The following is a 24,261-nucleotide window of genomic DNA, read 5'->3' on the forward strand; positions in this document are numbered from 1 at the left end:
AAAAGATAATAACTGGGAAAAGAACAGTGTTGATGCATGAAGAAGCATCCAAATGAGATCATAGTTGTAAAAATGCAGAGCAGCTCAGGCTCAAATACTGAATCTTCCTGGTTGGACTGTTCCCTATGGGATGCTGCTGACAGCAAACCAGTGCTCCTGGAAAGACACTTCTTTCTACAAAGCCAGCTCCTACTCAAAAATCTACATCTGAGCTGAATTACAGCGCAATGCGGGTGGCTAAACATTTTTAGCATTTTGGAAGTCTACAAATGTAGAACAACCAAGTAAAAGTCGGCTACAATTAATTCTACATTAGTCCTTCACCGAAATCCCCTTTTTTAACTTCATTTTGTGAAATGAAACTAGATAACCCTCTCCGACACCTCTACAGCAAGCAGGGGGAAACTGAGCATTCCTGCCAATACATCTTTTCTATAAAAACTATCAATATGAATAAGACAATGTCTAACAAGGTCTGAAATGTAACAAATGCAGAAATGCAACAGTAACTCATTAAGATTTCCATGTACAATGACAGCATTTTGCTATGAGTAATTTGCCTTCAAATCAGTTTTCAAACTGAAAACTATAATTTTAAAAGACTAAAATCTTGTATTTACTTTTAAAAATGAACTATTTTACTTTCAACTCCAGATATTGCCAAATACTATCTCCCCAAAACAAGCAGATAGTTTAAGAAGAAAGCATAGCATCTGTAACATTTATCTTATAAGGGAATATTAATTTTAAGGACAATAGGTATACCTACATTTACTGTAGCCTTGTCAAGCTCTGCTTCGGAAGATGTAGGTGATAGGGGACTTACAGGACTTAGAGAGGGGGAGCTGTCCACACTAGATATGTAGTCTGGGTCAGGAACATACAAAATCTATAAAGAAGATATAATGTAGTTAGAAGTTAGTTATGCTTTCAGATTTACTTTAGATTTCCCATCAGTTAAGCTATATTTACTATGCTTTCTTGAATAAGCTACACAAAATTGTTTCTGCTACCATTGCTTTCAAAAAGAATTATGAGTTGAGGGAAAAAACAATACTATACAAAGTATTTGAAATGTTAGCATTTTAAGTTTTAAATGCTATAGTGATATAATTTTGATTTTCAGTCATAACAGAGGAAGAAGTTCAGATAGAAAGAATTAAAAGTCCACAGCATGCCAGAAATAAGAGTGTCCAAGGAAAATGCATCCAATTATTTCTCTTGCTATGACTCTACTATTTGAGCAATAAGGAAAGAGACTGAATATATTTTAAAAAAAATGTAACTGAAGGTATTCTGACATTTAATACATTATTTCAGCCATAGTAGGCATTCAGTCTCCCCAGAGAAAGTTCTGCAGCAACCAAAAATGAACACAGAACTTTACCAAACAAAGGGCAAATACCAAATGACTGATACCACAGTTGACCTATCACTTGTTTCCAGGCCTGACTTTCAATCAGAAGTGAAAACTGAAAGCAAAAACAGGAGGGGAATAAAAAAAAAAGGCAATAGTGACCTATAACAAGTGAATGGTAATTAATATACTGCTGGTAAAAACAAAGTTTCCATAACGGAACTTAAACATTATTGAATCTATGAGGATAGAATTGCAGGCAGTAATATACAGTCACAGAATGTTGTTTGTAAGCTCTACACTGAATGTGTCTGCTGAGCTAGAGTTGGTAAACAGCCTGCTATATTTGCAAAGCAACAATTTGGCTTGTATCTAAATATTATTGTACCATTAAGTACAATTTAAAAGTTTTAAGTACATTTAAAAGTTCTCTGATCTTATATAAGGGACAGAGGTAGCTTCTTTACATGTTTCCTTTTAGGCAGTAATTTAATAGGAACAAGGAATAGACTGGAGAAAATGGAAAAACTCTTTTACAAAGCCAATGAGAAAATCAGTAAGAGAAGTACTTTAGCACTCTGGTAGGAATGAGAAATGTAAGTAACATATATAGTGTAATGGTACCTGTCCAGGAACGACTGCTCTGGAGAAAAGCTTATTTAATTGAACCAGTTCATTGGGTGTTGTATCAAATTTCAAAGCAATACTGTTTAAAGTATCTCTTGATTCCACCTGTATCAATTGGGAAAACAAAAAACAAACAAACAAAACAAACCTGTAAGCAGTTAGTTCAAATAGTGGCTTACATATTTTAGCATGTGTAGATTTACCAAGATTCTGATGAACTTTAATTTTTTTTTTATGACTGCCCACCCCCCTTAAAAAAAAACAAAGCCACCAGAAACAAAATGTCTACCCCCTAAATATTAGTGTAGTGCAACCCCATGTAAAAGCACACGCCTTCCTACTATATTTCCAGGTGCCCAGAAGTGTGAGTCACACAGTTTGAGCTGTAGGTGCAGCTATTGCACCAGAACTTCCACTCTACAAATTCACTGCTGGTTACCACTAGGCAATGCACCATTGACTGGGTTCACAGAATGATTCATTCCCTCTCTTCAACTGCTTTTCTCCACTTTTCATCTACAGAAAAGCTGAAGATTTCTCTCTATAAATATAAACACACCGTCTTGCTATCGAAATAAGCTTCTGCTAGGCCTTGACTTTCAAGTAAAATCCATTACTGAGAAAATGCAAAAATGCTGAAGCAAAGCAGGTCAACTACTATGACAGCAAATGAAGCATAAGCATTTTGAGAAAGTGATTCCTAGCTAAGGAAAGCATTTTTTTCAAACTCAGATTCTGACCTCTATCTCCCAAAGTGTAGTCAAAATGAGCTACTAGAAGAAAGCAAAAGGAAGAAAGTTCTATACAGAAAGACTATTTCAGAATAAAGAAATCAAAGTCTTAGAAATAATGGTGATACAAGGAAATAAACAGAAGTTTTACTGCATAATGACACAAGGCTTCATAAACATTGTACCAGAAAAAATATGTTTTATCAGTTAAGACAAGATGAAGCTATATAAGCTAGGATATATTTGCAGTTAAATGTAAGTAGAGCTAGAGAATTCTTTTCCATATGATTTTGTAAAGGTGCCCTTATCAACCTGGATTCACCAACAAAAAGATATCAGCATTGCCAAAGAAAAGACAATTAGCTTTTTTAAGACAGGATTAGAAACCTATTATGAGATTTTTTTTATACAGGAAGCCAATTAGCTAAGCAAAGCAGCAAACATCTCTCTACACTGGTGTTTCCAGTATAGAAGACTGTATTGTAGTAGCTCTCAGTTATTCAGTATATACTATCACAGACATACAAAAAAGGAAGAATATTTTCATATGCCATGTTCAACTGGTGCAACAGCAGAAATCAGAACAGGACTGTAATGAGATCAGATATGTACCATGTGCTTCACAGACCATAACAAAACTAACCACCAAATCACTGAACAGTAAGGATTCCATCAGAAGTTCTACATGATACAGAAAGTTTGCTACAACAAACTGTAAAGTGAAATTCAAAAGTTTTGCCTAAGTTTGCATTCATATAAATGTTGATGGGTAACAGTCAACTGTTAGGTAAATATTTCTTATGTATCATTTAATGAATGAAGCAATTGAGATTTTAGACTAATTAATGATACAAAACAAATTAAAAGCATTCAAACCACAAAGCTTAAGCCCTTTTTAGAGTGCATTCACTCTTTACAGCCTTCTGAAATAAAAACATCTTGTGAAATTTTGGCAACTAAAGGGTTTATCTCACTCATGATAAACATAATGGCAAGTATAAGCTTCCTTTTTGTTTGGCTGTCAAGTTTGCCCAGGTAAATTTCCACACTACAAGGGACTTCAGGTTCCAGCAGAGACACCTTCTCAAAACAATGACACTGCTCACATAATAGAGACTTCCTGAAGTATCTTCCTAGATTCCAAGGCCTATTTTCCAGTTCTCAGGCCCTCTACTAATCTAAAAAGTAGAATCTGAACAGCCAAAATTTCAAACAATAACTTTGTAGAAAAGCACAGAACTAACAAGTTATGAATAGTGCCACCACATACCTTGGATTCCCAGCTTTTCCCCTATCAATTCACTTCTATAAGAGAAGGCAAGAGGTTATTCCTTCTCTCAGAAAATAAACTTCCTATACATTGAGGTAGATACTTAAATGCTATTCTGAATGTTAAAAATCTTATATAAATATTTGAATATTAAATCTTCATTGAGAATACGCCTATGTTTCCCAGGTGCACTTATGTATAACAGCAGACAGAGAACTTCAGTCACCACTGTCTCTGGTTCAAACTACCTTCATTTCCCTCAGATAAACAGCTGGTAAAGTTATTTAAAAACTTTAAATCAAATTCTTTACTGGTATTTTACTGTAATTGCATCTCAACAGTAAGAATTAATTCATTCTGCCATTAAAAATTAAACATCAAATACATATGAATCAGAGTGCAGAAATATTTTTTTTTTATTTCAACACTAGATGTCCAAGAGCCAGAAAATCAAACAATAGTTTAAGAGCATTAAAATAAACTAACAAATTAAACAGATGGGAAGACTAAAAAAAAAGGCGAGAACAAAAGGGATCAAATAATACAACTTTGGAACTGTACCCAAGTCTTTAGAAATACCAATTATGACTGTATTAGCTAATTGTCAACAGGTCTAATTTATATAATGTGCAACATCAGTAAAACAAACTCTGTAAATATCATAAAGCCAACTTCAAAAATAATTAGTAAAAGACAACAGATGAAGTAACATCACTATTCTGATCTACATTTCCAATATTCTCCAAAGCAGGTTAAAAGATTATGACAATTGCATGCTCAAAGAAAAGCAGCAGCCAAAAAAGAACATGTTCCTTGGGTTTGAAATGGAAAAGCCAAGAAAGTTAGGAAAAAACAAAATCACCAAAACTCCTAAGTGTGTAGCTTTCTAAATAGCATGTAAAGGCTTACAAAGAGAACCCTCAGCACTCTCTGTATAGAGGCTGAAAAATCAGTCTTGAGGCTATGGTCTTCTAAAGGCTTCTGTGACCTTCAGGAATTGATACTGGGCTCTTTCCTCAACCTGGACAACAGAATCTGTGTACTAAGTACTTAGTCACTACTTCAGGAGAACACAATCTTCAATCCCCAGAGAGATAAAGGTAAATCTCAGAACCTCCGACACTCATAAACCAGATTCTCCATTTCAACTACTCAATTAAACCTTTTTCTAAACAAAAATCAAATCTATCTGTAAATAACCACAATTATTTCTTTCTTCTCATCAAAAGGAAGAGCAGTCAGAAGGCTTTCACTGAAGTCACAAGACTGCTAGCATGCTACAATCACTGGTGATCTGTAAGCATCACTCTACTCATGCTCCATTATTCACCCATAGTTGGCTCTATTGACACCTATAGGCAGGCACCAGTTGTGTTTGTACAACACAGAACACAAAAGGCAGAAGGGGAAAACATATTGCATGAGCAGCAGCTGTGAATTCTGAAGTAACAGACAATATCAACTTGCATCTAATATGCTGACTCACATTGAGCAAAGAATAAACTCTATTAAAAGATATCTGTTCGCTGTCTAAGCAGTATCAGTAAAAATGAACCAGTTTTTTCTGTATCCTTTAGAGGCAGTTCAGGACTTACTTCTGTTAATTAGTACCGTATCTGTTGACTCTCTCTGCTGCTACATATAGAACAGCAGGTTCAAGTTTTCATGCCTTGGGCATTTTAAATTAAAATCTTAAACATTAACTGCATTCTGTCTTCAGGTTTAAAAAGAAAATTTATTTTTTATTTGTCCCATAGTAATTTTTTTTCTAAAAAAATTCTGGTGCGAAGTCTACTTCATATTAAAACCCCATAGTTTGCACAAGTGTGATGCCAACTCACTCCAAACTTCATGAATACAAATAAGACCTTCCCTCCTAAAACCACATAGCCACTGGAAAAATGAACATATTAAATTATTATCTTAAAAAAGGTAAAAAAACCCACTAGCTTCAACAACACTAGAAGGTGAGCGGGAGTCTGGTTTCTGCCTTCATTCTCTACTACTTCTCAAAGAAGCAACACATGCAGGTATATAAATTCATGTTTGCACATGTGTGTCATTACTGTGACAGTAAGTATGATGAAGTCAGAAACAAGACACAAGTGCACCTCTTCACATATAATAAAGTAATAAATAACAGTAGCAAATTACAATAATAGCTACCAGACCTCTCTTACAGTGAGCATAAACTCAGTTCCTAAAGGTTACATCCGTGCATTTTATTAAAATATATGCACACAATATTAGCCAAACATGATGCTACTCAAATGTTTCATGAGCTTCATGAGTGAAATGTACAGCAAGACCTGACAGAATACAGTATTTGTGAAGCTGAAGTGCACCATGTTCCATATATGCAACAGGCTCCTTTAGAAGGTGGACTAAGTTTAACGACAAAAAGCCTTTGATTCCTGTGAATCATCTTTTTGACTCACAAGGAAGTGATGCATACTTCAGTACGTATTAAAAAAGCTATTTTTGGATCTAAAACTCCACCTACTGGAACACAAAAACCTGCAGAAGTACATGACAACTTGACACAAACACACACCAAGTTAAAAAAAGGAAAGCTTGTTGCTTTTACTTTGCTTGGTATGTTACATACCAAAGTAAAAGCACTCACATGGTGGCAAAAGCCAAATTACTGGATTTACTGAGTATGTATGCCAGTAATGCAGAGCTGACTTTTTCCCAGGTATTTCAGACTAAATGGAGTTAATATAACATCAACAACAGTCACATTTACATTAACATTCTTCGACTGCTAGAACCTATGCATCAGGAATTTCTGTTTTGAATTTCAACTCCAAGGAAGTCTTCAGAGCAGGCTAGAATTATATCCGAATTCCAATAAAAGCCATGCTAACGAAATGCTTCTTGTTCTACTCCACACATTCTCTGTCTCTATCCAAAAGACTATCACAGCCCTCTCAGTACTTAAGCAATTATCACAGCTTGGCTTAATGCAACAGAGTGAAGTCTTTCCCATATCTCTTATTCCTGGAGTAAGAGAACACCAAGAGGTCAAATAAAGACTTTTTGTAAAGCAGTTGTCATTTTTATTTATCATGTCCAGCTTCAAAAGCATTCAAAGGGAACTGTGGCAGACTTTCCCTATTTTAACATCAACTCTATAAGCATTATTTATAGGCTTAATTGTATTTCTAGTACATAACACAAGACAGATACTTCTCACTTCTGTTTCCCTTAGTAACCACAAATGTGAAAGCTGAATGCAGCACAGTTTGAGGGTCATTTCAAGAACAGAACAGAGAGAGAAAGGCTCCATTTTCAGATACTGATGCAGAAACTGAGTAATACATTAAAAGGCACAAATCTACGGCAATTATTATAAGAATACCAGAAAGTCAGTATCAAGATAGAGCTTCCCTTCCCAACTTTATTCTGTTATTTCCTCTGACAGCAACAATTTATTAATAACACTGAAAGCAGAAAACTTGCACATAATTATATAACTATTGTTATTTGTTTCTAACTAGTTACCTAAACGTGAACCAGTCAATAGCTTGATTAGCTTGGACTTTAAAGGAAAAAAAAGGCACTTAAAAACAGTATTAGTGCAACCAGCTAATTCCCTGATTTAATTTCTGTCAAACTATACTATCAGATACACAGAATTCTAACATTAAAGGCAATACACATTACCATTTTGCTTGTATTTCGTAACACAACTTTTAGCCTGCATTTGCTTTGCAGCAACATTCTAACAATAAAGCAGTAACTTACAGAATATTCAAGAGTCCCTCTAGGTTTTTGAAAAGACATTCGTCGCCCATCTTTCTTGTCTGGGGTCTTCTTCTGGCCAGCATCTGAAAAAAATTGAGGCAATGCGTGTGTTAAATTCATTTTCCTCTCTCAGTACTGTCACAGGCTGCTGACTACAGCCCCGTGGGCAGACATCTAATCCACCAGTTACACAGCTTACTCCTGCTGATTCCAACAGGCACCAGCTGCTAAAACAGGGACTTCATTCCTCTGCAATGCTTTAAGAATTTGACCAATACAAACAACTGATAACTGGAAACCAACTAACTGCAGAAGTACTTGCTGCTATCCAGAAAGAGATTAATGGAGACAAAATAGGACATTGACCCCATCAGGCAAGAAACATTTCTGGAATTGCTGTGTTTGATTTTGTATCACACCCAGTTTGCTTCCATCTGAGGGGAGATGATCTAGAGATCCTTCATGTTTGATCTAATCACTGGAGATATTTTTTTGCTGTTTGATAAGTACAGAGTATTTAAAGCTTTTTTATAAAATAAAGAGTATTAGTAATAAATTCATAATTATCCCGTCTGTAGCAAACACAAAGAGCTAGTAAATAAACACTAAAGATTCTACATAAATTATACAAATAAAAAATTGCTCTTTTTATTGGGGCACTGTATTTTGATGATCTGTTTCACAGGCCAAGCGAGCAACCATCTGTAACAAAAGTATGCTCTATTTTATACTAACTGGCTTGATATTTATGATACAATGCACCTGTGTAGTTAGATGGTTCAATAGAAAGTACATACATCTCTAGAAAAGTGAACTTTAATATCTGCATCTATACACACACGGATTTTTTAAATTAATCTCCTCCACCACTTGGCCTCCACCTTCAACAGTTAAATATCTAATATTAAGGAACCCAAAATACTTATGCGAATGAGACATTGAGTTTTCACGCTACAAGAGGATTAGTTATACTCCCATTTTGATATATTCCATTTTTTTTACCCAATTAATTTACTCAAATATTTCAAACCAAATTGAATAGAAGCAAGAAACCTTATAAAGTATATTTATAAAAAATATTTTAGCATGGTTACATTTAGACTAGGATATTTAGTGTAATCCATTTAACCCTCATGTAAAGTACTATGGAAACATGCTATAAACCAACTGCATCTTTAGTGCACTGTTAGATTTAATTAGTATCACAACTCCAACACTGGTAGAGACTAGACAAGTATTAGCACAACTTTCCTACACCCCCTCCCAAATTTCTACATGGATAGCCAAAATTATCAAGACATAGAGGGCAGGGAAATCATAATGCAAATTACACAGCAAGTTCTTCCAACGAAAAAGAAACAAAATGAAATCTTGAAAAAAAAGACAAGGTTGGTTTCTCACAAGAGGAAACCTACCTCAGAAATATCTTATATTTGCTATACAGGACAAGCCACGCAGGATAACAAAGTAGTGATTTCTAGCAGAGCAAACATAAATAATCTCCTATGGTACTCTTCATACAGATAAAAAGGATATAAACTTTGGTCTAATTCATCCTTTTTTATATAGCCCAAGGAAGAATGCACCCATACCAAAAACTGATCTATGGATGGTATTATGATAAATTTTTATAGCTATGAATGACATTCAAGGCTAAGCCTACCTCCAAGAAGTTCCTAGCAATTCTAAAAACCTATACACTAATTCTGCACACTGCTATCTTCATTCAATACATTAAAAGGCATTTCTTCCCTTATTTACTAATAGCAACTTTTTAGAACTTAGCTGGAAGAAACATTCATTTCTGATTATATTCATAGTGTTTAAACATACCACAAATGCCTCTGAGGGAAATGAAACCAACTCAGAAACAATAAAAGACACACAAAATAAGTTTGTGTGTAGGCTTAGCAGCAGCAATGTTCTCCTCATCTAGGTCAAATATTTTGTTACCAAAATTCTTACCTGACCTTGCAGCACAACAGGTGCCTCCTCAGCAAGCTACAAAAAACCTAACAGCTGCTTGAGTGTAGCTGTTCCAAATTTTTCAGCCCTTATCAAAGCTTTGCCAATAGCCTAATTATTTTCTTTCAAGAGCACTGTGGGCCAAGTTATGCTAAAGAAGAAGTCCAAGGATGAAACTGAAAATAGACTGAACTCATCCAGGATGCCATGCATGCCTTAATAACCTGTAAACAGAGAACCCTTATTCCAGAACAAGACATCTTCCCCTCCTCTTGCCATTAGATGGAAGTAAAGAAGCCCCATACTACAAATACATGTACACACACTTCAGTTGTATATAGCCTAATGTAGTTTGTGTTTTTGCCTTTTTTTTTTCTCAACCCAACTTTAAATTTCTTCTTTCTTCTTACTGGTTCAAGTCTGAACAGCTTGCACACAGGTGCCACTCAAGAGGTCAAGATAAATTATCATCTCCCTCTCCAGTAACTGAACAGCAGAATGAAGTCTTGCACAAATACCTACTTCTGTTCCTCATGCCAGAAATAAAAATTGGAAGTTATTTGTTCTTCACAGCAGAAGAACCTTTACTGCTGCTTTAGACTTAGAATCACAGAATATAAAAAATAAAAAATCCTGAGTTGGAAGAGACTCACAAGGATCACTGTGTCCAACTCCTGGTCATGCCCTAGACAACATCAAGAATAAATAACATTATGTGCCACAGAGCATTGCCCAAACTCTGGCAGTCTTGGTGTTGCACTCACTTCCCTGGGGAAACTGTTCCAGTGTCCAGTCATTCTCTACTTGAGGAAGCTTTTCTTAATACCAAGCCTAAACCTCCCTTGACATGGCCTTATGGTGTTCCCTTGGATGCTGTCACTGGTCAGAGAGAAGAGACCAGTGCCAGTCCCTCCCATTTCCCCCTTCTTGAGGAAGATGTAGGTCTCTATGAGGGCTCCTCTTCTGCAAGCTGGACAAGACCAAGTGACTTCAGCCACTTCTCATATGGTTTCTATTCTAGGCCCTTCATCTTCAGAGATTTGAGAGAACTCTGATAACTTCAGGAAAGTAAGACCAAACAGAGGGTATGGGTGGGGAAGCCAGGTCCCTGTTGAAGGAATCTTGTAGGAAAGCCAGAAGAGCTCCTCCCACAACTTTTCCAGGAGTTTATAGTCTGCAGTTAGGGTTTTTTATGTCCTCCCCTCCCACACCGAAGGCAGTAAAGCCTACCCTTCCCATCAGTGCCCACTTCCATTCCTTCAAGTCTGTGAAGGCATTACCTCCCCCCTCACTATATGGGTACAGGATTCAAGTGTTTCATAACCTGACATGATGTACGTCTCCTGAGTCAACAAGAGATGGGAGGCAGGCAACACTGAGCTCCATCTCAGTGTGTGCTGACTACCCAGCTGGCCAAGCTATCAAAATCCACACCTCTGCCCACAGCCCAAGTGCTCGAGCTGTCTGTTCATACAGAACACATCAATTTTGACCTAACCTCTCTGAAACAAAACTAGGGTGTATTTCTGCTGTGAAAATAGGTCAGAGTAGTAGAAACATGAATTCAACCTCCCTGATGACTCTATCTCTCACTAAATGAGCCAGCTTTTCATTTTTGAGGGCAAAACAAATGCATCTTTCAGCCATCCCAGCGCCCCTAGCATTCTAGGAAGCATATGCAAGCAGAAACAACAGAAAGAATGCAGTGGTCTAAAAAGTCCTCAGACCCAACAAGAGTCAGTATGAGGCTTTCATTTTACTTATTTTCCAGGTAACTGTTGCACAAATACTCATTTTGTTAGATTACACACAACCATTACTTCATCTGCCAGCAGCAAGCCAGCGAGGCTAACAACGGCTGATGCTCTCAGACCATACCAAGAAAAACCTGACACCACTGACCACACTTAATCACAACCTCAAGAGTCAAGTAACTTGTTTAACATGAGGTCTGGGGTGCTATATCATCAGAGCTCTTAGCAATGCTGTTTTAGAGAAAAAGAAAAAAAGACTTTTTATAACATCAAGATTCATGCTTTAATTCTCAACTACCTCTTCACAGGACTGGGCAGGCCTCCACAACAGCTCTAAACACTGAAGTCAAAAAGTGCGTGCCAGATCCACAAATGACAAGTAAATATTTCAGCTAGTATTTAAAATACTAGAACTAGAAAGATGCAGAACACAGAGTTCAAAGTGACACAAGACCAATATTTAGTCTGAACGCATGGGCTCAGAATCTTGAGGCTAAATGACTGCAGCATAAGAACATTTACATATGACCATCCAACACAGAAAGGAGGACTTACTGTTCCAATATACTAGGAAATAGGAAAAAGGGGGTTAAGAACACTATTTAGGAAGATGCAGTTTTCAATAAGGCAGTTTGACATTAAAATATGAAAGTTCAGTGGCATTCAACTCAAAACAACTGAAGTCAAATCCTAACATTTATAGCAGTCCTTCTATAAACTGTCTCTATATGGCCCTGTGCCACTAAATCTTGGTTGACTGAAAATATTCTTGTGGCACAGCTAGCTCAAATTATTATGACAAGAGTGGCATTTCTCATTTCTTAGTATGCCACCTCAGCTTAATTGTAGAACTCCAAGTTTCTGTTCACTGATGCTTTTAGCACATCCTTTGGAATTCTGGCACTAAGAGCTGGTAAAGATAAGGACACAAGCTAGGAACTGCTTAGGAGGATCTACAAGCTCTGCATAGAGTAAAATGAATTCACTTTCCTTTCACCTTCTTGTCTGCACAAGATTAAAACTCAACTTGCAATGTTTCACAGCTGCTATGCCATTCATTGCAATGTAACCAAAATAACAAAAATCACTTTTTCCAGAGAAATAAATTGATAAACCAAAAAGTATCCTCTGTGAAAAAGCAAAGAATCTGGCCAAGTCCACAATTACTGCAAATGGTTTAAAATTAATAAATAAGCTAAAGGTATGAAGCTTATTATGATCAAGAAGGTAAGAAAAAGATTATTCATCCACTGTGCCACACCCCAACAAGAATTGTACATTTATGCATGCAAAAGGAAAAGGCAGCAACTTTGTCAAATTCTTGTCTAGGACACAGTTTTTCACAGGATCTTAAATATGCAGCACATATAGGGTAATGAATCAAAGTAAGAAAAGTAGTCTGAAATATTTTCAAATACTTCTTTATTTAGCAGTACATGGAAACAACTTGCTAATTAATAAAACAGGAAGCACAGATATTACATCTTTATTAGATTAGTTCTGCTCAATAACAATTAGATCATTATAATCTATTCATAAAGAAACAAAAGAGATTAAAGTAGAAAATCTTTATATTCCAAAAGACCCAGTGACCTGACTCTCCTAACAGCAGGGACTACATTTCAGTCAGCAACTGTCTCATTAACCCTTCTCCCCTCCTGCAGTTAGAAATGCTTATGATAACTACAGGAATATTATCTTCCAACATCTTAGGAACCAGAAACAGAGGCCCTAACAGTAGCCTACAAGATACTTGCAGTCTGTGGTTTTTTAGCCAAAAGGGTAGGCTTTCAGACCAAGACGATGTCATAATGCCTCCTTCAGTCTCTTCTTGCTAAGCAGCTGCTATTTATTCTGATTCAGTCTTTCCAAGTCATGCTCTCAAAACTCTTGATCCTTATCACTGCTCTTCACATGATGCTTTTGTTCACATTTTTCTCAAGCAAACCCCCAAGCTCAATGAATCCGAGACCTTGCTAATGTTGCATTAGCATGTTGAACACATCAAAATAGCTTTTTTCCTGCAACAGATACAGCATCAATCCAAGTTCATTTTGTGATTCCCCCTTACACAGGACACACTGCTATCCAATCAGATGCATAGCATAGAGGCAGAAATAACTAAATTTTTGATTTCAGGAATAAAAACAATTGAAGAAAAACAAACTTAAGACAAGACACTTCTCCAAGTGGCTAGAATGTGCCTGTGCGTGATACTCCTGGTATGTGCATCACATGGGCTTTCTTCTAAAATAAGATTTCACATTCAAAGTAAAAAGAAATGCTTTACCAAATGTTCAGATTATGCCACAATATGTCTCAACCAACAGTAAGCTTCCTTTCCTGTTCCATTTGCAATATACATGTATACACTTTAATACATTAGAAACCACCTAACTCCAATCTCCACCTTCTGTATAATCTCTCTGCAGTCCAAACACATCTTTTAATGGAAACTTGCAAAAATCTTGTCTGCACTATTGATAGAGCAAGTCAACTTTTCCAATAACTAATCTCCACCTCTTTCAGATATTTAAGCCCATTTAATTGTACATGCTCAAGCCTACCCAATATCACATCAGCAGTTTGACCATCAAGTAGCAATATTAAATTATATCCTTACATATCTTCAAGAATTTACACTTTGTCTTATCACACTTAAGCCCATGATACCTACCCCTTTTTAAGAGTTCAAAGACAGTCAAGCTTATCCTGCTAACTTGTGCACTGCAACTGCTCTGCTCACATGCACAGGGATCTGCTGTGAAGTCATTCACAGAGACTCAGTAAACACCTTACTGTACAAGTTTATTGCATTAGGTTTGCAGATAAATGGGGGACCAGTCAACATATATGATGGCAGGGTTGCCATTCAGCAGGACTGGACAGGCTGGGGAGCAAGCTGAAAGGAACCTAATGGAATTCAGCAGGGCAATTCTTCTGTGCAGAAAGGTAGAGCCCTTGGTGTTGTACATCAAGGAGCAGCTCTGTTGAAAAAAACCCCAAGGGTCTTGGTAGGCAGAAGCCAGAACAGGAGCCAGAAGCACGACCTGGAAACAAAGGGGGGCCAACAGCATCCTCAGCTGTATTACTACAAACAGAGGTCAGCAGACTGAGAGCACACCTATTATCCTTGCACTGCACTGCTTTTGCAATAGTGGCTCTAGTGGCTCCCCCTGCCCCCATTCAATATAAGGAAGGCACAGTTAAACAAAACTATTTTGGTGAAGGGACACCAAGGTGGTCAGGGGCTGTGAAAAGAGGCCAGGAAAACAGAGCCTCACCAGTCTGAAGTGGTTTTGAAGGACTGTAACAGCAGCCATCCTGTACCTTCTAAGATAGCTTTCCCAGAGGTGTCAAGATGACAGAGCCAGCGACATATAGCAGGAGAACAAAAAGTAATAGACAAAGAAGAAACAAAAGGGCTTCTGAGTAGACAGAAGGCAAAAACTCCTAATTGACCAGTATAGCTGTGCAGTTTCCATCTCTGGACATTTCCAAAGCAGAATAAAGCACTGAGAAACTTAGCCTGAAGTCATCATCTTCCCAACCTTAGCAGGGTTAAACAATTTTACTTGCAATTTGAGTTATCTGTAACTATGATTCTTTCAATTTTTCTAGCAATCAATACAGATACATAAGACCACCCCATCAAACCAAGCCAGAAGAAATTTATACATATAATGCAGGTATATTGCTTACTGATGAACAGAAAATTATTATTCATACATGCAGTGACTTGAAATGCTGCTATGAGTATACAGGTTCCCAATAAAATAACACCTTTTAAACTGTTTGAATGTTAGAAATGGGAATTAACCAGAAAAATTAAGATTAAAACACAACCAATATAACACAGTAAAACAAAAATGCAATACAGTTAAAGGATACCAGAACAAAATATGTTTCAGTCATCTGCTAGATTAATATATAAACTAAACTTCAGTTAAACATTTGATACATCAGAATCCTGCTGAACAGCAAAAACTGGATAAAAAATTGTGAAATATGTAAAAGATTCAGTGAATAGGAGAAAAATACAAATCAGGAGAATGGAGAGGTATATTAATGAGATCCCAAAGGAGTAGTTTTTAACACAGTTTAACTGCACATCTCAAAAGGACAATCAACAGCAAAGGCTGTGTAGAAGGACACAATGAATTCTGAAGTTCCAAAGCTTGGAGGAATAAAAGCAGGGAAAGATGCAATAGTACAAAGCAAAACCTGAAGTAAAAGATTATTTAACATCACATGCATCAAGGGAATACTCAAGAAATCCTGTACACTAGTAGCACAGAAGTCTGAAGAAGAGCTTGTGCATACATTAACATATCACAAGATGACTGAGTCACCAGCCTGATACATTCCAAGATCACATTTGCTTCTTATGCCTGTACCAACTGAATTATTTTCAGCCATGAAAGCAAAGCATTAGCGTCTTTGTAAAGGGTGTTGGTACATTTCATATGTGCTTCATCCAGAACAGTGTGTGCAAGAAAACTCACGGAAGTGCATCTCCCCAGTTTGAATCCTCTTTCCTACTTTATCATACACCTGGTAATTTCTTAAAAATGAGGTACTGAATAAAGATGAAAGCAGAAAACCTGCCTTATTCTTATATTTGTTTTATTTCAAGACAGGTTTTTAGAAAAAAAAGATACTAACTTTTACAGCAAGATTTGAGAAATGTGTTCTAAGTTGGCACTGCACATTTATCCTTCTAATGTACTGCTGCTATCTTGACTATAGTACAGAGGAGTGACAAGCCACACAGTTTACTGGATATACTGTGTATGGTCGCCTTACCAATCAAGACTCCAAAGCTGGTATGAAAGAAATGTAAATAAGCCCACAGGCCAGATGGTTCAGAACTGAACAATCAAGTTGAACCTGAGGGAGAAAAACAACAACAACAAAAGTTTCAATAGAAGGCAGCCATAAGAACTTCCCTGACAGACTGGTTGAGAGGAGTCTCTGAATCACTGATTTTTATTTAACTTCTGTACTTAGTGAAAGACACACTGCAGCAAGTCAGCACTACCCATGCAGTGTATCGTTGTCTCTCTCCATCGAGTGAGGTGAAAATATCTAGGAGGTAAGAAGCATAAGACTCCAGGTACGAAAGTATATCCTCACAGAATGAGAGGCTTATCCAGAAGAGAAGCCTCTTGAATTCATTTACTCCAGCCTCCAGTTTGAAGTAGAATTATTGTCAACATCAAATCAGGTCAGCTTAAAGCTGTCCCAGAGATGGACCACTCTGTGTGAAGTTTTTTCTATTGTCCAATTTGAACCTCCCAACCTAAAACTCATGGCTGCTGCTGCTGCTCCTCCTTGATCTCTAAGCACTGAGAAGAGTTTGTCCCTCTAGGTAGATGAAGTCATTATTAGATTGCCTTTAAGTTGCCTTGGTTTCCCTCTGCAATCATCGAAGCCCAGCTCCCTCAACCTCTCCTCACAAGTCGTATGTGCTGCGCCCCTAAATAAACTGTCTGGACCCTCTGTAGCTTCCCAGCAGCTCTCCTTAACAGTGGTACACAAACCAAAGAACACATTCAATATATAGCCTCAGCAGTGTCACAGAAGAAGCAAAACCATGTCCCTCACTGCTGGTCACACTCTTCTTATGCAGCAAAGCAAACAGCAGATTGAACTACGGGATGTGCTGTTGGCTCACTTAAGTTAAAGGTTTGTATAGATGAAACTCAAATTAAACTGAACCTTCAAGTTAATTCTGCAGAAGAGATAATTCTTAATCATACATTCCCTAAAGCCTTGAGTTGCATCTTAAAGCAACTAAAACCACATGCAACTTCAGCATGCTAACACCTATAGTACATAACAATAATCAAGAAAATGATACTGTTCTAGCTGAAGTTTCTAGGTAAATCCAGACTTGAATACATACATATTAGCTCATCCTACAATCTATTATCAATAGATTACATTTAGAAGTTATACTTTCAAAGCTCACAGGTCTTTTTAACAAAATAAAAACTTTACACTCTGAAATTGAGAGTGTCTTTACTAAAGCCAGATATTTTCTCTTGTCTTTCCGATTATATTTGCATTTTTATCCTCCATCACAACCACCAAAAGACAAAAAAATCTTAATAATATAAAGTTCTTTCACTGTCTAGGCTGCTGACACAAACAGTGTAAACAGTGTAAACTGGATAAACAGGTTTACAGCCTCCTATGGCACTACTCAGTCTTCCAGTGTTTCCTTTCTCCCTACTAAGAAATACTGTAGGCTGTTCTGCATGTGTCCAAAGAAGTGATTTAAAACACAGCATTTACCTCCCTGAACCTGGAGACCTGAGAGAAAAGATGTTCAATTTTTCAAAAATACAAGCAGGAAAACAGTAAAGGTAAAATTACTAATATTACATTTGACTGAGATACTGCATTGTAGAAGCTAAAATAGGTTGGCTTTTGTTTCAAATAAGCTGAAACATGGTTTTAAGGCATTTATGAAAATCTATTCTCTTAACAAGTAATGCAGTCTCAACTGAACCACTCAAAAAAAAATCCCAAAACACTGCAAGTCTTAAGCAGAGAAGAAAAACTACAGTAACAGGTGGGCCTGGATTCAGAACACTGCAGAGACTAAGCATTCGGAACGTTTAGAATCTGCCATTAAGTCTTAAGCTAATGCCAGGGGACCCATCTCTAATTAAAACAGAGGTTTGATTTCAAATGAAGCATTGTAATAATTGTTACAGCTTCCACAGCACCCATTACCAGGGCACACGTAGTTTTTGAAAGCCAGCAAAATGCTTGACAGAAGAATTCTACAGTCACAAGGATTTGTTTCTGCCCATAACTGACAGAAATTCTATGCAGGGGAAGACAGCACAGGAGGGTCAAGGTCTGCTTGCCTTGCACATACTTCACTAGGTGAGGAAAAAGGTGCATTAAAGTCCATATACGCAGAAATTCACCCTGCATTTTAGAACTTGTCATTAACACAGATTAAGCATTACATTACGAAAGCATCTGAGAAGATACATTTTCTGCTCAAAGCTAGAGAAATAAAAGCCCAGAACATTACAATGAAGTCTAAGTTAAGCATTTCTCCCAGAAGAAGTGAAAAAATAGAGCCTTTCCCTCCAAGAAATCCCATGTACTACAGGAGACACTTTATAGTAACAGTTGAACACAAGGCCTTGTAAATTATTAAAAGACCAGAAGATGCTAAAACATTTTATTGCTGTTTTGGTTCTGCAAAAGAGTGTAAGTTTGTCAAAAAGTCTTTAACTGTTTGCACAGGCCTTACTCAATGTACTTCATTTCACTGCTGAAAAACAAGTTATTGTCTGTACCACTCTCTGTGTATGTTGTGGAGAGAGTCATGAAATAAATAAAGAGTGGCACTGCAAATATAGCTAGTTACCAATTATCCTTTCTGAGCAAGAACTGTGACCCAATGCACACAAGGAAAAACCATCTACATCTGATTGGCTGCATGGGCATTCCTATTTATTACCTTGCCTACCACACTGAGCAGCAGACCCAGTTTCCCTTCAAGGAAAACAACTATTTTACTCTTACATAATAATCTACAATAACAAAGAAACTTAATGTGTTTTAATATTTCATTTCAGTAGAGATCTGACTTCAGCCTCACCTAGTGACTATAACAAACATTCATTCACCCACTTCACACACAGCTTCTCAAAACAGGGAAGAAAATGAAAATATTTACTATTCCTTGTATACTCCTCTTTATTTATTACAAAGCACTTTCATAGACTTAACTTCATATGTTGTTTTCTTTCCAAGCAATCATTAGATCATGCTGTTCTTACTAGTTATGTCATGACTTGTTTTTATCACCCAATCAACAGCATTACCTCTCTAGAGCTCTCACTGTGTGCTCCTCTTCTGCATAAACAAGGGTGTGTGCATTCACTTCTCCAGTTTTCATGGTATTTCTTGCCAGTATAAGTGCTCGCATCAGATACTTACAATACCTATACCAACAGCATTATCAAGAAAAGGGGTGGCAGCAGTAGCCCTCTTCGTCCCAGGCACAGAACAAGGAGTCACCTGCTACTGTCTCCTGACTGACGTGTTTGGCCACTGAGCGGCAGGGCAGAGGTACTACTGCCCTTAGCATCCCGAGCCTACTTCCCAGGAATGCTGCCTGCTCCTCAGGAGCACCTGAGAGGCAGAGGCAACCCCCGGAGACAAAGGACATCACCAATCGAGGAGCTTGTGCTCCAGTTGCTTTCCTACACCCTGGTCTGCAAAAATGCCAGAAAGGGAAGTTAAGAAAGGAAGCGTAGGAGTTGTGTCACGGAAATCAGGAGGACGTTCACTCGGTTTTCTACTGTTGGAGGCAGCCCCGGTGGCACCACTCCGCGGCGCGGCGCCGGCAGCGCCCGGCCCATGTGCCGCCCTCGCCCGCCCCGCGCCCCTTCCCCCTCTCGCTGCCCGCGACCGCCGCTCGGAGCCGGCCGGCAGCGGGGCACCAGCCGCCGGCCGTGTCCCCGGCAGGCTCGGCTGCGAGTCCCGGCTGAGAAGGGACCCCCTGCCCCTGCTGCTCGCAGTCTCTCTCGCCTCCCCAGGCGCCCTCCGAGAAGGCTCGCAAGGGGCGAGGAGCCGAGCGCGCTGCCCGGGGAGCCCCAGGGCCACTGCCCGCAGTGACCCCCGGCCAGCCCCGCGCCCTCGGCCCCTTCCCCAGCGGTACCTGCCGTCGGCTTGGCGGGCCCCGGCTCCCCGCGGCTCCGGCCGTCCTGGCAGCGGCCGTGGCGAAGGCCGCCGGGCACGGCGCCCCAGAGGCGGCTGGCGGTGCCGCGGAGCAGGCGGCCGCCCTTGCCGGTGAGGGAGGTCAGCGAGTCCATGGCGGCGCTACGGGCCGGGGGGCGCCATGGCCGGGCCGGGACCCGCGCGCCGCCGGCCCGCGCCGCAACTTGGGCAAACTTTGGGGCGGCCCCGCCCCTTTTAAAGGGGCCGCAGCGCCGCCGCCGCGGGGCGCGGGCGGGGCCGCTGCCGAGCGCTCCGGCCCTGGGACAGCCGGGACACCGCTTCCCTCTGCCCTCGGGCAGGCTCACGGCCGCCTGCACATCTTCGTGGGCTCACCCGCAGCCCGGGGAGTTGGTTATGTTTCGTGGAAGCGCAGTGCTTTGCAACCATGTGCTGCAACGCTTTCTATGAACTTTAAGCTTTCCTGTCTCGGCGTTCCCAAGCGTGAAAATCAAAGCAGTCGCTTACTTTTAAATCTTTTCACAGTCGTGGATACGAAGATGTTTATCCGCTCTAAGTGTAGAACAGGACCAGCCGTGACACTGAGTGGTTTTGCTGTTCTGGACCCCGCCAGTGTCCCTGCCGTGGGATGCATCCTTGCCTGTGCCAGCAAGTCCCGGTGCCCTCCTATGAGTGTTTGCCAACATCGATACCCGGCTCAACCTTTGAACCGACTGGGACACTTTAGACTTCCAGCAAAACTTACTAGGTATACCCTTTCTTTTTGAAGAAGACATTTGATTTGTGGTATTCATTTGTAACTTTGCATTCTTCATCCCCATAATTCTTGGAACTTTTTAAGTTTTGAAAAAATAAAACTAATCAAAACGTGATCCAATAGTTTCCACAGAAAAAGAAATACCTAAGGCATTGACTGGCATTATTAAGATCCACCTTGTGATGTGCTCTGCACATGTTGAGGCTGAAAGAACAGCCATATAATGATATTTATACCTGTGCCATAGACTTTGAGAACACAGAACTGTAAGCTAATGTGCTTATATTCTAATATGAGTATGATACAATTATATGCTGCATATAGCTGCAAATGAAAGCCTTGTTTGATAAAAAGTGCTCTTGTTGAGCCAAATCTATTGTGTACATGCAGAATAGTCGAACAAAGTGCTGAGCTATTTCAACTCCTATTCACTTGTAGCAGCTGCTCAATTAAATCAGAGTTTAATGTCAGCAATCTAGAGTGCTGATTTCTGAGGGTTAGTTGATTTAAACAGTACACTCAAATCAACCTTTCTACTACTCAAATCAGATCTTGCTCAGGAGATAATGATGTTCAAGACTTTTTTCAAATAAAACCTTTCACTAAAAGAGAACAAGAAAATTTTGACAGATTTAGCTCCTCCTTTCTTTCCCCAAGATCTGCCAGTAGAAATGGATGAGTAATCTGTCTGTTCCAAGGCTAGTGAATAAATCTGGAACTGTAGAGTCACTGCATGGTCTAAGTACCACTAGATGTTTAGAATATAAACAGCTCTGCCAACCAGATATTTCTTGCCCTAAGCAGTGTAATTAGTTATCATTTTATGACAGGGTTTCTGCCATGAAGAAGTTATGACTGGTCTTTTCCCCTGCTGATTCTATTTTAGACAAAATCAATTACATCTTTGCGTGAGAAATGAGTTTACAAATGTGGTGATCAGCCCATTTGAAACTTCCAGATCAGTTGCCCACCAGTATTCCTGCCACATACACACCCCTGCTATTGTACTGATTTCATGTATTTCTTCTGTGGTTTGAAATAGTCCTTTTTTTTTTTTTTTTTTTTTCCCTCTTTCAGGTTTATATTTATAGAACCATAAAATTGTTTAGGTTAGAAAAGACCCTTTAGATCATCAAGTCCAACAGTTAACCCAGTACTGCCAAGTCCACCACTAAACCATGTTTCTAAGTGCCACACCCTCTACAGAGGCAAACTCTTCCATAGGCAGCCTGTTCCAAGGCTTGACAACCCTTTTAATGAAGAAATTTTTCCTAACATCCAATCTAAACTTCCCCTGGTGCAGCTTGAGGCAGTGTGGTTTCATTATATTGCAGTAATAGAGTCTATGAATTCAGATTCAGACAGCATTTTGATGACATATTCAAGGTAAATGTTTTATAATTATGAATTTATTTTAGCTACTTTTACCTGCTTTCCTCACAAGTACTCCTACTGAACTATAAAAAGAACACTTCTTACTGAAATATGGTTTTTTTTCATAGTATTGAAAATCATTGTCTATACTCAAAACATCCATTTAGGAATGTTTTTACTTAGCAAGAAGAAATTCTTCAGTTAAACTGTTTTAACTATAAAATCAAGTTTTAGGTATCAATACTCAGAAAAGTAACAGTACTCTTTAAGATACATGACACTCATAAACTACTGATAAAATTTCTAGGCATTACTGTAGTACAAGAATTAATGTTACACTTTTATTAAATTGTGAAGAACATTGTCAGAGCTATACTACCTGCCATCCAGAGGGACCTTGAGAAGTGGGCCCATGCAAAACTCATGAAGTTCAACAGGTCAGTTATGCGGTCCTGTCCCTGGGTCAGGGTAATCCCAAGCACAAAAATAGGCTGAGCAAAGAGAAGCACTGGTGAGAAGGACTTGGGGGGGTTGGTTGATGAGGGATTCAGCATGACCTAACAATGCACACTTGCAGCCCAGAAAGCCAACTGTATCCTGGGCTGCATCAAGAGAAGTGTGGCCAGCTGGTTGAGGGAGGGGTTTCTCCCCCTCTACTCTGCTCTCCCACCTGGAGCAGCCACCTGGAGCACTGCATTCAGCTCTGGGGCCCCCAACACCAGAAGAATGGGGACCGGTTTGAATCAGTGCATAGGAGAGTCACAAAGATGATCTGAGTGCTGAAGCATCTCTTCTATAAAGACAGAGAGGGCTGGGGTGCAGTCTGGAGAAGGCTTAAGGAGACCTTAAAGCCTCTTCCATTACCTACAGGGGATCTACAAGAGTGTTGGAGAGGGAATTTTTACAAGGAGTAGTGGCTTTAAATTGAAAGAGGTCAGGTTTAGATACTAGGAAGAAATTATTTACTGTGAGTGGTGAGGCACTGAAACAGGTTGCCCAGAGATGTGGATCCTCCATCCATGGAATTGTTCCAAGCCAGGGTGGAGAGAGCTTTGAACAACCTGGTGCAGTGGAAGGTGTCTCTGCCCATGGCAGGGAGGTTGGAATTAGATGACCTTTAAGGACCCTTCCAACACAAACCATTCTATGATACTTCAGTAGGTATCATCAAATATCCAGTAGTATGGGCTTTAAAGATGCTGTTTCAACTTGGCTATGCCTTAGCTGAATCACACCTGTGCTAGCAAGACTTTTAACAAATATCTGTGCTCTGAAAACTGACCAGACAATCCAGTGTAACTTTAAAAATCTAAGGCACTGATACTTAAGATTGTAGCCTATATTTCCATGTGAAAACCTTTGCAGCATTCCTTTTAAGTGGCAGGAACAACATGAACACCCCATACATAAGCAATGTGTGTCCCTTTTGCCATAAAGCTAAACCAGATATAAATGGGTTCTACAATATTTTTTTATTCATCTTGAACACCTTTACAGATCATTCTATGTTTCTGTCCTCAAAATTTCTGGAAACAGCCAGAATTTTGCTAAGGAGGACTAATAAATCTGTATTTGATCTCTAAATGTGCAACAAGGATCTCTTCTGGCCTGTGGTATAAGTGCAGAAAGAAGTATCTCTGTAAATCAACCACTTTAAACTGTCCCTCCAAAAAAAGGAACTGGTCCTACCTGCTTTTAATTGCTTGTTTCTGCTTCCGTGCTATGAGTGTAGGCATAAGGATTCATTTGGCAGGGGAAAGAACTGTGTGTGTAAAGCTGATCAATTTAAAAGTACCTTTTAGTAAAAATTAACTAAACTTTTTTCGTTAATTTGTTATTATTTTGTTTTGAGGGTACAATTATCCCCAGTTAGATCTATAGGTCTGTTTGAATTGTGTGTAAAGAGCTGTAGTACCTTCAGCACAAGCTGCAAAACAACAGATGAGTCTAAGTGGCTTGGGAGA

The 24,261-nt window shown here is 39.0% G+C and overlaps 1 protein-coding gene across 13 annotated transcripts in view; it reads right to left on the bottom strand.

Annotated features, from left to right (window-relative positions):
- The window catches only part of OXR1 (oxidation resistance 1), a 259,555-nt gene that overhangs the window by 52,929 nt on the left and 182,365 nt on the right, over window positions 1–24,261 (bottom strand). For 11 of the 13 annotated variants that reach the window (XM_021546451.3, XM_021546444.3, XM_021546445.3 and 8 more), the window contains 3 exons: window positions 7,736–7,818; window positions 1,982–2,089; window positions 770–889 (listed from right to left, as the gene is read on the bottom strand). In XM_021546451.3, coding sequence (XP_021402126.2) covers window positions 770–889; window positions 1,982–2,089; window positions 7,736–7,818 — 311 coding nt within the window. Of the gene's footprint in view, window positions 1–769; window positions 890–1,981; window positions 2,090–7,735; window positions 7,819–20,149; window positions 20,319–24,261 lie in introns of those variants that run through there. The other 2 variants (XM_021546453.3, XM_021546455.3) reach the window with 2 other exon arrangements.

This window comes from Lonchura striata, chromosome 1 (genome assembly GCF_046129695.1).
Source record: "Lonchura striata isolate bLonStr1 chromosome 1, bLonStr1.mat, whole genome shotgun sequence".
Taxonomy (NCBI): Eukaryota; Metazoa; Chordata; class Aves; order Passeriformes; family Estrildidae; genus Lonchura; species Lonchura striata.